This window comes from Anser cygnoides, chromosome 10 (genome assembly GCF_040182565.1).
Source record: "Anser cygnoides isolate HZ-2024a breed goose chromosome 10, Taihu_goose_T2T_genome, whole genome shotgun sequence".
In the NCBI taxonomy this organism is placed as follows: domain Eukaryota; kingdom Metazoa; phylum Chordata; class Aves; order Anseriformes; family Anatidae; genus Anser; species Anser cygnoides.
The window spans coordinates 13866902-13880566 of NC_089882.1; the positions used below are offsets into that span (position 1 = coordinate 13866902).

Consider the following 13665-nt stretch of genomic DNA (forward strand, 5'->3'; position numbering starts at 1 on the left):
GAGCCGCTGTTGGGACATACGGACTCATACCAAAAAAGACCAAAACCACCAAAAAGCAAAAAAAAAAACCAAAACAAGCAAAAAAGCCCCACGAAGCTCTAGAACCAGCCCCCAGCCCCTGTAATTTCGGCACGAAGCCGAATAAGGACGAGGCTGGCTCTGGGGGCGCAGGGGGGGGGGGGTCCCTCTCCGCCCCGGTGCCCCCTAAACACGCCCCGCCCGCCCCAGGCGGTGGCCTCGTGCATATTCATGAGGAGGGGGCGTGGCCAGACCCGGGCTCATCCATTATTCATGAGCTTTCGCGCGCTTTTGCCGGCCACGTGGGCCGCTTGGCGCGGAACTCGGCGGGGCAGGAAGGAGCCATGGCGGTGAGCGGCCGGGGCCGGGCCGGGGGTTTCGGGGTGCCGCCGCCTCCAGCCCCGACCCCCGATCCTCCCCACCCCGCTCACCGTCCTGCGGGGTCCGGGTTTTGGGGGGCGGCGGGGGGGTGGTCGCTGGGGGCACCCCAAGGTGCTCGGGGCAGGGGGTGGGCGCGGAGCTCTTCTCCGCCGCCTTGGGGGTGGTTTCCCCCAAATTCCCGTGTGTCCCCGTTAATATGTGCGAGGAGCCCTAATTATTTCCATCTCCCCCCCTGTCGGGAAGGAGGATCCACTGCCCATCAGCCCACCCGCTGCCCCCTTTTTGCCCCTCTGACCCCCCGTCGCGGAGGCTCCTGGAAGCCCCGAGCCCCCCTTTCCTGCCGCGGTGGCAGGGAGGGGGTCCCCCGGTCCCCCCCCAGCCCTCACCCCCCCCCCCTTGTCCCCTTGCAGGACTCCTCCGAGTCACAGGCGGCGGCCACCAGCCCGGTGCGCAGCTCTCGCCGCGGCGATGCCTTCACGTCCAGCCCCGGCCGGGACCTGCCCCCCTTCGAGGATGAGTCCGAGGGGCTCCTGGGGACCGAGGGGCTCCCCGAGGAGGAGGAGGAAGAAGGGGAAGAGCTCATCGGGGAAGGGATGGAGAGGTAAGGGAGCCGGGGGGAGAGGGCTTCTGGGGAGCTGGGCTTTTGCTAGTATTTGCTGCAGCCAGCACCATGGGAGCTCGCAGCTGGGGTGGGCGCCTCTGCTGTGCTGGGGGGTTCGAAGAGCTGCTGGTGGGGGAGAAGGGGCAGGACATGGTGTGGGGCAAGTCCTGGAAGCACAGAGCAAATTGCAAGCCAGGAGGAACATGCCATCATCATCCAGTGAGGATAAATGTGGATCCGTCTGGATACGGGATGCACATCTAGCTCGGTTCCTTGCTCTTGCAGGCATAAGTCTGAATGTTTTGTCGCTCAGCTAGGCCTGCCGGCAAGCTGGTGAACTTTACAATACAAAGACTTGGATGCTGGCGCTTGTAACCCTGGTGCTGGAGCCCTTCGTGCCGCAGGGCATTTCTCATGCGTTCTTGCTCAGTCTTGCTGCAGAAGAGCTGTCCTGACACCTATGCAGCAGTAGCCAGAGAAGGGCTGGAGAAATGCTTGCTGGAGCCTGATCCGGTGCTGTGTCTGTGCTAGGGACTACCGCCCCATCCCGGAGCTGGACGTCTATGAAGCAGAGGGCCTGGCCTTGGATGATGAAGATGTGGAGGAGCTGACCGCCAGCCAGCGGGAGGCTGCCGAGCGGGTCATGAGGCAGCGAGACCGGGAGCTGGAGCAGGGCATGGGCCGCATGAGGAGGGGGCTGCTTTACGGTAGGTGGAGACGAGCTTTAGCAGCTGGGCTGCTGATCCCTGTGTGGTAAGCAGGCCGTAAGCTGGCCCTGGTGGGGGAGCTGGTCTCTCACCCTCAGGATCCTGGGTCTGGATCAAGGGCTTGGGATTGTACCCAGCGTATGCTGTGGAGTTTGGGGTTGGTGTTCCTACAGAGACTTCTGCAGGCTGGATGGAAGGGCCTTTTGTGCACTTGGAGGTCCCAAGGTTTGTATCCCAAGTGCCAACCTCTTTGCTTCCACAGCCTGTGTAGTCCGACCACGACCAGCCCAAGGAGTGGGAATCCCAACTCTGACAATCTGTCTTCCTGACCCTTAGACAGTGATGATGAAGACGAAGACCGTCCTTCGCGGAAGAGGCGGCTGGCAGAACGGGCTGCCGACGGCATTGAGGAGGAGGATGAAGACATGATCGAGAGCATCGAGAATCTGGAAGACATGAAGGGGCACTCAGTGAGGGAGTGGGTTTCCATGGCAGCTCCCCGTCTTGAGATCTACCACCGCTTCAAGAACTTCTTGAAGACCCATGTGGATGACCACGGGCACAATGTCTTCAAGGAGAGGATCAGTGACATGTGCAAAGGTAGGGCTGGGGGATCACAGGCTCTCTTCTCTTTATGTGGGCTGTGGTACTTCGCAGTGACCCAGCCCCCAGGGGGTATTTTGCTGCCTGCCCTGTTTGTCTCAGACATCAAGTCAGCACGTTAAGAAACTGGTACTGATGGAGATAAATGAATAATGGAAACATCGTGACTGTCGTCTTTGATTCTGACTGACTAATTAGAAGGCCCCTGGCATCTGCTGTTCATTAATATTCATATCCTAGAAATGCTGGCAAGAAGTATGTGGGGCAGCAGACAGTGGCCTGCAAGCTTGCGATGTGAAAGAGACAACAATGACTTGCTGTCTGTGCCCGCTTCTTTCTCACACTGGAGTCTGGATTGTCCAGCGAGGGGACACAAACGGAGCCTGTGACTTTGAAAATCACGTCAGTGTTGCATCATTGTATTCAAACTAGTCACTGACAGAAGCAATCATTAGGGCTGTTATTGATAAATTTTAAAAGCAGATATTGTCACATCTAGGAACAGCTTGTGTAACTGCAATTCATATTTCTTCGTTACATTGAGCCAGAAGCTTGAGTACTGGATCTGGGTCATTGTTACGCAGCTAGCAAATAAAAGGTATCTGTCTTGTCTCTTCCCAGGAACATCAGAGGCCGAAGGGTTTTGCCAACTATTCAGCGCAGTTGTTTCTCCTGTTAACTTCTGTTTCTTGGAGGTCTGTGGGAGAGTTGTTTTGGGCTGAGGCTTACAAGTCTCAGGAGCACTGAGCCTGGGAAATACCTGTGCTGAATTGGAGAGGAACAACTGGAAGTTTAGTACTCATGGAGAATTTGGCAGAAAAAATGACTTCCCAGCTGTTTTCAAATTGTTGTCCTCCACACTTTTCAGGGAAGGTGCAGACATCTGTGAGATGCAGCTTGCAGGAAACAGGCTTGTGTGTTGTGGCTATCTTTTGAAAGTTCCTTGAGGAGCGAGCAGGTTGAAAATAATTTCCATCCTTTCTTTTTCTCTCAGAAAACAGAGAGAGCCTGGTGGTGAACTACGAGGATCTGGCTGCCCAGGAACATGTCCTTGCCTACTTCCTGCCTGAGGCCCCAGCAGAAATGCTGAAGATCTTTGATGAAGCAGCCAAGGAAGTGGTGTTGGCCATGTACCCCAAATACGATCGTATTGCTCAGGAGATCCATGTCCGTATCTCCCACCTCCCTCTGGTGGAAGAGTTGCGGTCGCTCAGGTGAGCAGCAGAACCACCAGCAGTGGCTGTAGGGCCCGCAGGAGGCTTTGGGGTGCTCAGGAGAACTAGTCTGCGAGCTAAAGTTCTGGATAAGTCCAACAGAATGACTAAGCTTATAACAGGAAAAAGTCAGATTAAGGATGAACTTCCAGTGTCCCTAAATGTAAAATGCAAACCTTGGGAGAAAGCTCCTCCTGAGAGCTTTTTCTTAAGAGGCCTTTGGCAGTTGCGCCTCAGAGCAAGAATGTGCCTGGGGGGTATTCTGCCTTTGGTGCCCCACAGGCATCCAGTATCTCTCTTTCCTCAGGCAACTGCACTTGAACCAGTTGATCCGGACCAGCGGAGTGGTGACGAGCTGCACAGGGGTCCTGCCTCAGCTCAGCATGGTCAAATACAACTGCATGAAGTGCACCTTCATCTTGGGACCCTTCTTCCAGTCCCAGAACCAGGAGGTGAAGCCTGGTTCCTGCCCAGAGTGTCAGTCTCTCGGCCCCTTTGAAATCAACATGGAAGAGGTAAGAGATGTGGGCACAGGGCTGTCTGCCGGTCCTGCCCCAGCTGCTGCCGTGCCTGTCCCTCACCACCCTGCCTTGGATCTCACCCTCTGAAGGGACTTGGTGCTGTGAGGGGGGTCTACTGCTACATCCAGGGGACTGTGAAGATAGATCTTCTCTATTTGAGGTGTTAATCTGAATCTGCCTGATCTGGCAGCCAGAAGTCATTTTCTGCCTTTTTGCAGGCACAAGCTGTCCAGCTCTCCTCCTTCCCAGGTTAGGTCAATATTGCCAGAGCTACCAGCTAAGGAAATGAGGGGACCGTAACAAAATCACTGATGTGTAGCTTCTGGCTCCTATTCTTTGCTTTGATATTTTCAACTGTCAAGAGTCGAGTGTCTTTCTCCCAGGATCTGGTCTGGGGTGGACAAACACTACAGAAGCTGAAGCTCGGTAGTCAGATGTGGGGAAAAAAAACTTTCTTGTCACCATCGTTGTCTGTCACAGACTAGAATTGTTCCTCACGACCTCCATCTTCAATAGTTTTCTACCCAAAATACAGTAAATCTTTGGACCTTTTCAGTGAGGTGCCTTTGAAAAGCAGTGGCAGTGCTGATGCCATCCAGACGTGCTGGGTAACTTTAATTTCGTTGCTGCAGACGGTCTATCAGAACTATCAGCGCATCAAAATCCAGGAGAGCCCCGGCAAGGTAGCTGCTGGCAGGCTGCCCCGCTCCAAGGATGCCATCCTCCTTGCCGATCTGGTCGACAGCTGCAAGCCAGGGGATGAGATTGTGAGTATGTTGTTGAACTCGAGTATGGGGTGAGCACAGAACACTTCTAAATTCTCTGACAGGTACATCAGTAATTGTGTCAGAGGGGATGCAGGGACAGATTGTCCTCAGATATGTTTGGGCACCTACTTTCAAGACTGGTATCTTAAAATGGAAAAGGGGGGCTGTTTCCTACCGTGCAGGCACTAATATACCATCTCATGGCTCTCAGGAGCTCACAGGGATCTACCACAACAACTACGATGGCTCCTTGAACACTGCCAATGGGTTCCCGGTGTTTGCGACTGTGATCCTGGCCAACCACATAACCAAGAAGGACAACAAGCTGGCTGTCGGGGAGCTGACTGACGAGGACGTGAAAGTGCTTGTGGGTCTGTCCAAGGATGAGCAAATTGCGGAGAAGGTGGGTCTGCCTCGAACATCCTTTCTTTTCCTGCTGAGAGCCAGCTATCACCTGGATCAGTTGGATCAGAAAGTGATGGAAGGTGTCAGCTGGCTAAATATTAGCTAGAGGAATTTTTAGAAATCCCAGTTCTATCTCAATGCTCTTCTGGTCCTCTGTAGCTCTCAGACAGCTGTTGATGAACATGAGTTACAGGAGGGAAACAGATATTACTTGTTTCTTATACTTTTGGAGGGTCATATTTTCTGTTTCTACCCTTCTCTGAGCCTTCCACATCACAGCAGGGCTGGAAGATGAGGGTGAGAGGCGCTCGGACGCTGCTGGACTCTGATCATTGTTTCCTCACACTTTGCTTTCAGGATATGGGGAGAGAAAGTATTCTGAGGGGCCAGTGTCTGCATATCTGATCCCCTTAAGGGTGTTATTACTTAGCTAAGCTGTGACGGGGGTCTTGGCTTTGCTTCTGTCTGCATGCTGAGACCTGAATCCAGTATTCAAAAGAAACAAGCTCCTGGGTTGGTGCGCGTTCAAACTCCCTTGAGTCAGGTTTAAGTTCTCTAGTACAGGGACTTCACTCTGTTCTCTTAGTCACATAGTTCTTATATTGATGGTGCAGCTCCTGATGGGTAGAGCAGCTTCATTTAAGTCAGGACTGCTTTAAAATCAGTAGTCTCCAGCATCAGGCTATTATCAGAATACCCTTGAGAAAATAAGCCAGTTGTTCGTAATATTTGACCATGATGACAAATCGTGTAAGGCACAGCCCATCCAACTACTGTCGTGTGCAGTGAATAAGTCTCAAACTGAATCAAGGTCTCCAGCTTCGCAACAGCCGATAAGAGCCCCTGTGGTGCGCTTCGGGCACAACACGAGCGTGGAGGCAGTGGTGGCAGCTTCCAGCACTGGACTATGGAATCTCCCACGTTCCAGCAGCTCTGTTTTTTTAAGGCAATTTTAGGGGACTCTGGGTGGGCGGTTACCTTTGAAAAATCCCCCTTACCATGGATAATAGAACACTCTTTGAAGACAGCTGTATAGTAAGGGCAACTGCAGATCAACTCGTGATGGTTTTCATGGCACTTTCTGCCCAGACTGGGAAATGGCATTCCCTTAGCAACTCTCTTCTGCTTTTCCTTTTAGATTTTTGCCAGCATTGCCCCATCTATTTACGGGCATGAAGATATCAAGAGGGGGTTGGCTTTAGCTCTGTTTGGTGGAGAGCCCAAAAACCCAGGTGAGTGTCCCTTGTGTTCTGTTGCTTGGGGCTGCTTCAGTCAGCTGGAAACAAATGGAAATGGGTTTGTCCGCACTGTCGCAACGAGAGCGGTTAGAGTTGTCCGTGTGTCTTGGTGACAGACAAGGTAACAGGCTGAGGGATGTCTCTGATCAAAGTGGCTCTTTTTATCACAGTGAAAATTCCAGTGTGGGAGTAGAAATGCCTAGAGTAAAACCAGCTCCTGCTGCAAACCTAGGCAAGTTCTTATCCCTCCTTCTCTAGGAGGTCATATTTGATGCCCCTTTAAAAGTTTCATCTTTTGGCATCCTGATTTGCCATCTCCTTAGAAGAACGTGTTCAGCGGGCTTAGAAATGCTGCCTTACACTTGTATTTAGAAAATTGCTGTTGCATTGGAAAGGGAGAAGCTCTGCTCTGGATTCCCAACGCTCAATATTTGACCCTTCAGTACTTTGGTTCTTCTTGGTGCTCTAAACTGTAACAAAACGTGACAGCATCCAAGGCTGGTTTTCTTTTTCCCTCAGCTTCCCTGCGAGGTGGTTTCCCCGTGTACACTTTGCCTTCCCTTCGGCTTTGTGGTGGTCAGGGCAGGGTTGCTATCAGGCCATGTGCAGAGGGCTCAGCTGCCTGTGTGTCTCTCCCGTTACTGTTTTAGGCGGCAAACACAAGGTCCGTGGTGACATCAACGTGCTCCTGTGTGGGGACCCTGGTACTGCGAAGTCGCAGTTCCTTAAGTACGTGGAGAAGGTGTCCAGCAGGGCCATCTTCACCACCGGCCAGGGTGCTTCTGCTGTGGGTCTCACAGCCTATGTCCAGAGGCACCCGGTCAGCAAGGAGTGGACTTTGGAAGCAGGAGCCCTCGTGCTGGCCGACAGAGGTGTCTGCCTGATCGATGAGTTTGACAAGGTAAGTCCCGGCTGCATCTCTCTGGGAAGGCTGTGCTGTGGAGGGCCTGGCTGTAACCTCTGTAGTGAGGAGACTGTAAGTTGGGGTGCCATCCCCGAGCAGACCGGGTAATCCTGCGGTTTACTTAGGCCCTTGCTGGTCCACAGTGCAGTTCGCCATCTCTTCAGAACACCCCACACAAGCTAATTCTCCTTGGTGCATTAGGCAGTGAGTATAGACTTCGGTTCACCTCACATCATCCTCACTTTCTTGTAGATGAATGACCAGGATCGGACCAGCATCCACGAAGCCATGGAACAGCAAAGCATCTCCATCTCCAAAGCGGGCATCGTCACATCCTTGCAAGCCCGCTGCACCGTTATAGCTGCTGCCAATCCCATAGGTAAGTGCTGAGAGACCACAGGCCTGTCTCAGGCCTCCAGCGTCAGCCCTGTTGTCACGAGCACTGTGGTGCAGCTTCCCTCCCTCTGCCTGGTTTCTCCAGTCTTGAACAGAGACCAAACAAGCAGTAACGTCTTCCTGCAAAGGAGATCTGTGTTTGCCTCAAAGCTTTGACCCTGAAGCCCGTGTTTGACTTGAAGGTTTGTCTCTGTGCCCCAGGTGGTCGATACGACCCATCGCTGACTTTCTCGGAGAACGTAGACCTGACGGAGCCCATCGTCTCTCGCTTTGATATCCTGTGCGTGGTGAGAGACACGGTGGACCCTGTGCAGGTACAAGTTGTGCAGTGAATCTGAGTTTGTCACGTTGCTGTTGGGATGCTCAGCTGCAGTTGCTCACAGAGTTTTGCTGTCTAGTGGGTGTCCTCAGTTCTGTTACTCCACTGCTCTCTTGTAGGACGAAATGCTGGCCCGGTTTGTTGTTGGCAGCCACATCAAGCACCACCCTGGTAGCAAGGAGGCAGTGAACGGGGACTCCAGTGAGGTTATTCTTCCCAACACATACGGGGTGGAACCCATTCCCCAGGAGATCCTGAGGAAATACATCGTCTATGCCAAAGAGAAGGTCCACCCCAAGCTTAACCAGATGGACCAGGACAAGGTGGCCCGGATGTACAGTGACCTCAGGAAAGAGTCTATGGTAAGAATATGGGAAAAGAGGGAAGAAGCATGCATCTAGATTGTAAATCAGCCTGTGGCTGCTCCAGCATATGTTGACACATTTTAGCTATTCGTGTCACAAGAGTCTGTGCCACTTTTTTGTGAGAGACAGGCACACACTACAGTGTCTGCTGAACAGACGATTCTTCATCTAAATGCAGAGGCTTGCCTGTGGGTGATCCATGGACTGATGGGCTGGACACATGCATTAATTCCTGCCGGGGCAAAGTCCTCGTATTGTGACTCAGTCTGGCAGGCCCACGGGAGATGTTTGCATTTGTTCAGCCCCATATGCTCCTGGTACATCACAAGGAGCTGTTCTGTGTAGAAACGTCCTTCTCTTGACTGTGGGATCTTTCAGGCTCACTTCATCCTCTCCAAGTGCAAGTGGATTTTTCTGAGGTCAGAAGGGGATTTTTGGACCTTGGGAAAACTTATGGTTTTTGTTTGTGTGTTTTAAACTGGCCTTTTATTTCTCTTCCTGGCTTTTTATTTCTCCTTGCTGGAGGTAGCTGGGGATTGATGTTCCTGGAAGGCCACTAACCACTGGCAAAGAGGAACCCCATGTAGTATTCCCTCGCACTCCGCTGAATTAAAATGTTGAACGCAGGAGCCTGTAGCACTCTGTGCAGCATGTGCCAGCAGGTGGCAGCGCCTCCTTAGCCTGAGACAGTCCTTGAAGGTCCAGGAGCGGGTCCTGACCCAGAAGCCGCGTGTCTTGCCCCATGTCTTTTACCCTTTAGTAAGGAGCTGCTCCTTCCTCCCCCTCCTCAGGCGACCGGCAGCATCCCCATCACGGTGCGGCACATCGAGTCCATGATCCGGATGGCCGAGGCTCATGCCCGCATGCACCTGCGGGACTACGTGGTGGAGGACGATGTCAACATGGCCATCCGGGTGATGCTGGAGAGCTTCATCGACACGCAGAAGTTCAGCGTCATGCGGAGCATGCGCAAGGTGGGCACCGGCCGGGCCCACAGCTGCACCCCCGGCCCTGGGGGTTTGGCTGCAGCCCCCGTGGTTGTGCTGGCTGTGGGGAGAGGCTCTTGCAGGCTCTGCGGGGTCTATCCTGCACAGGCAGGCATCGTGTCCATGTGAAGAGCACTGAGAGTCTGAAGGCACTGCTCTGTGACTGCCCTTTGCTGGTCTGTGGTGGGGTGTGTAGGGGCTCTCTCAGGAGTGCTGTTTTATCAGGGCTGAGGATGAACATGAGTCCTGACCTGTGCCCTGCGCCCCTGTACCCAAAGCACAGTTGTTTCTCTCCTCCTTTGACACCTTCCCTCCTGTTTTGGCCCAGCACTCCTGCTGCTACCACTGCCAGGTGATCGAGCCGAGCAGGAAGGCAGTTTCTTCAGGTTTTTCTGTCTCTTCAGGGGACAGTTAACCCCACTGCAGCCCACACCGTGACTCAGTGCACAAGAGCCTGCCCTTTTCTGTGTGTGGCAGGGCCTGGCTCTGAACAGCTCTTGGCTGGCTGCAGCCTGGCATCTGTCCACAGGGTGCCTGCCCTCAGTCTGGGCGACTCGTGGCCTCTGTTTGGCTGCAGACAGCCAGCCGGGCACGAGCGTCTGCTGGGCAGGCACGGGGTGGTCTGGGTTAAGAGAAGCAGCTCTACCCTTCCTCAAGGGCTGCTTCCCCCGGGGGCAGCACACCTCCGCAGCCGTGTCCTCTCAGCCCCTGGGAGGCTCCCGGGCTGCTGCTGGGGTCCCTCCAGAGATTTTGGATGGGCGTCAGAGCAGCTGGTGGAAAAATATCTTGGCTGATACAGGGCTTTGTTGTAACTGCACATGCAGGTGGCAGCTTGGCAAGGCTGAAATCCCTAAGGAGACAATAGGTGCAGGTGACAACAGTGTCATTTGGTTCCCCTTGTACTCTGTGGGAGGAGGGGGTTGGTTGGTGTCGGGCACGGGAGACCTGCAGTGCGGCACTTGATGCCTGACCCTCTTGGCTCATTTCTCCTCTCCTCTGCCAGACGTTCTCCCGCTACCTTTCGTTCAAGCGAGACAACAACGAGCTGCTGCTGTTCATCCTGAAGCAGCTGGTTGCAGAGCAGGTGATGTACCAGAGGAACCGCTATGGGGCCCAGCAAGACACCATAGAAGTCCCAGAGAAGGATCTAGTGGATAAGGTATGGGCTTATTCTAACAAGCCTTCTTTGGGGTTGGTTCCTGCTCTCTGTCAGCAGCCTCAACCAGAGGTGCTATCAGACAGGTGACTTCTTGAGGTAACGTATCAGAAAAAAACGGTGTTAATCAATTCAACCCAGAATCAGGACGGTCTCCTCTGTCTGTAGTCTAGGAGTGCCGTGTTCTTCCTCCTCAGTTCTCATGACCATCCCATAGAACTTTGGGGTCGGAGTGGTAAATTCTGCAGTAAGGCTGCTGCTTTGCAGGTGAATGAGGACACAAGTTCCCTGGTGCCCACATGTGAGGAAGCAATGAGTAGAAAAATCTGCTTGTATGAATTTTGCCAGTCCCTCCTGAGGCTCACTGTCCTCCTCCTTAATGTGTCCTCATCCCGGCGCAGGGGCTGTGCTCCTGACTCTGTGCTTTTCTGTGCAATGCATTGACCTCGCTTGGCAATAAAGCAGTACTTGATTCCTGGGTTGCTGATTTTCTGTTCCTTGCATCAAACGAGAGTAACTGCTCCTTCCAGAGCCACCAGTTTGTTGCTGCCTCTTTGACCATCCCCACTCAGAGAGATCCTTCAAGACTGTCTCCCACTGAGTGAGGACTGGGAAGTTTTGGATAATAGTTGTGTATAATAGTCATGTTCTACCTCTAGTGGAAGTAAAAGGACAAGCTGAGAGCAGGCAGATGCTGAGCCAGCATCCTCTCTTCGCTCAGCTCAGCTCTGCCAATGCTCCTTCCTCCTGACCTGCAGTCTCCCCTTCTACTGCAGTTCTGGTTCCCGCTGAGCAGAGCAGAGATTGCTGACTGTCAGATTTTGTGAGGATGCTGCTGTGGAAAACCACATGGTGCTTTTTTTTTTGGTTTTGAATAAGCATTTACCTCTTCCCCCGCTCTGTCCTTCCAGGCCCGGCAGATCAACATCCACAACCTCTCCACCTTCTACGACAGCGAGGTGTTCAAGATGAACAGGTTCAGCCGGGACGTGAAGCGGAAGCTGATTGTCCAGCAGTTCTGAGCCTGGCACCGGCGCCCTCCGTGTGCTCCTGCAGGACGGAACCTCTGTGCTGCTGCCCACCTGGGTACGCTACAGCCACTGCCAGCCAGAGGGACTTGGCTCCACATTCTCCTGCTTGCTTTGTGCCTTATGGATTAAGGAACTGCTGAGCTGCTGAAGACCTTGTAAATAGTGCAGAGTTAAGTAGTTAAATGCCCAGCCGAGTCCGCTAAATGCCCAGCCAAGTCTGTTTAGCAACTTTGTTCGCTGTTCCGCCTTGTAGATGAGACCAACAGCGAGAGAATTGCTGGCCACATAGCCGACGTGTTTGCTGTTTGTTTGTCACTAGTTGTTAATGGGCTCATCTGCAGGAGGGATGAACTGAACGGGAGCATTTGAAAGACGTTTGTCTGCCTTACCCACGTCCCTTGGATCGCAAGCACCCTCGGGGATTCTCTTTTCCCATCTCTGGCGACTGTGCAGCCTGCTGGGTGATAATTGAGACTGCTTTCAGCTCTCCGTGAACCAGTCAGCCTCTCAGCTCCAGACCTTTGTGCCTGACACTTGACATTTCCCCAGGTGCCCACATGGGCTGACCTTGTGCTTGGTTTGTGCAAGGGAAGGGGAGGGCACAGAGGAAGATGTGAAATAAAACATAACCAGTTCTTGTGTTAGGGGTGACCTCAATGGGCAGTGGAAGTGCCTTCCCAGCATGCTGGGGCAGTGTCCAGAAGCCTCAGGGAAGGGACTTCCCCTGCCTCACTGGGTGTGAGCTCTGTACAGCTGTCAGCAGATGTGAATTTACAGCTGGATCCTGCAGTATCTCACCCCCGTTTGATGAGGGTGCTGTTCTGGGGAGTAGCAGGGGAGGAGCCCTGAGCTGGAGGTGTTCAGGGAGGGCAGGATGGGCTGAGTACTCACATGCAATTTTCTTGCTGTGTGCATTTTTAATACATTTTTTTCAATACCTTTTGTGTTTCCTTTTTTTTTTTTTTTTTTTTTTTGGAAACTCCTGTGGCCACAGGGGGAAGGGAAGAGCATACCTGACCACCCTGAGGCTGCACCAGCTGCCCAGCAGTTTGCTGCTGGGTTACGGCCTGGGTACAAACACATCCTGTTTGCTCCCCAAGTTCGTGGGAGCTGCCTGTGCAATGAGAGGTAGAGAAATCCTGCTAGTGCTGGTCTCAGCTACTGCACATCCTCATGGATAGATACCAGGACGTGTTTGTCTGCAGTACAGTCACATGAACGCTGCTGTTCCCATCCAGTGCCAGCCTGCAGCGGCTCCTTCCCCGTCCTGCCTGCCTCCTGGAGCTCTGATCCCGCTGTGGGACTCCGTCCCGTAAATGTTACTATCACCCTGAGACTGTTCCATCACAACATACATCTCCCACCTCCCAGTCTTGGGTTAGACAGCCTTGGTCTTACGTCTTGGATTCCAGCCTGGGAGAAGCAGTAAACCCTCTCCAGGGCTTACTGAAGTGAATGTGCTTTGCCTGGCTAGACGTGGGGACTGTACAGCATCTCCAGCCTCCTCCTGCCTTTACTGGAGAGAATTTGTAAACTGGCTGCTGTGATTCTGGGCTGGCCAAGCCGACATGTCCCTGGCTGCCAGCATTGTGGAGTTTTGTCATGGTGATGTGTGTGTGTGTCCTCCCAGCCTGGTTGTTACTCGGGAGCTAGCAGTGCTTGAACCCTGCTGGGGGCTTAGCACATGACTCTCAGCCTGAAACTGGCTCCGCATGTTGCCTTTTCTGTCTGCCAGCTCCCTCCTGTGTATTTGTTTAACTGTTTTGGCTGTTTTTTTCCCTTCCCACTGGGTCTCTGTCTACCAGGGCTTTCCGCAGGCAGCCCACAGAGTCACTCTCCTGGCATGCCCTCCCTGAGCTCGCCCTTTGCCCCCCCAGCTGCGTGCATGGGTCAGGTCCGCGCTGGGGATGGCAGCGCTGCCGTGTGCCTGGAGCCACGGGGTGAGGCCCTGCCTAAAGCCAGCGTGGCTCTTGAGGTCTGGGCGCCACGCTGTCAGCACCTCACCTCCTAACACCAGGGAACACGGACGGAGGCAGTCCCTGGGGAGAGCAAC

At 53.5% G+C, this 13665-nt stretch overlaps 1 protein-coding gene across 1 annotated transcript; it reads left to right on the forward strand.

The window, feature by feature from the left end:
* The first annotated feature begins 211 nt into the window (after positions 1 to 211).
* Positions 212 to 12549, forward strand: MCM2 (minichromosome maintenance complex component 2). The gene is made up of 16 exons (XM_048068808.2): positions 212 to 368; positions 810 to 1000; positions 1532 to 1707; positions 2044 to 2307; positions 3305 to 3524; positions 3832 to 4039; positions 4678 to 4812; positions 5024 to 5215; positions 6356 to 6449; positions 7106 to 7356; positions 7612 to 7738; positions 7957 to 8069; positions 8194 to 8436; positions 9231 to 9413; positions 10429 to 10584; positions 11493 to 12549. The coding sequence occupies exons 1-16, from the start codon at positions 363 to 365 to the stop codon at positions 11601 to 11603; spliced, it is 2670 nt and encodes an 889-aa protein (XP_047924765.1). The 5' UTR covers positions 212 to 362; the 3' UTR covers positions 11604 to 12549.
* Positions 12550 to 13665: the final 1116 nt, after the last annotated feature.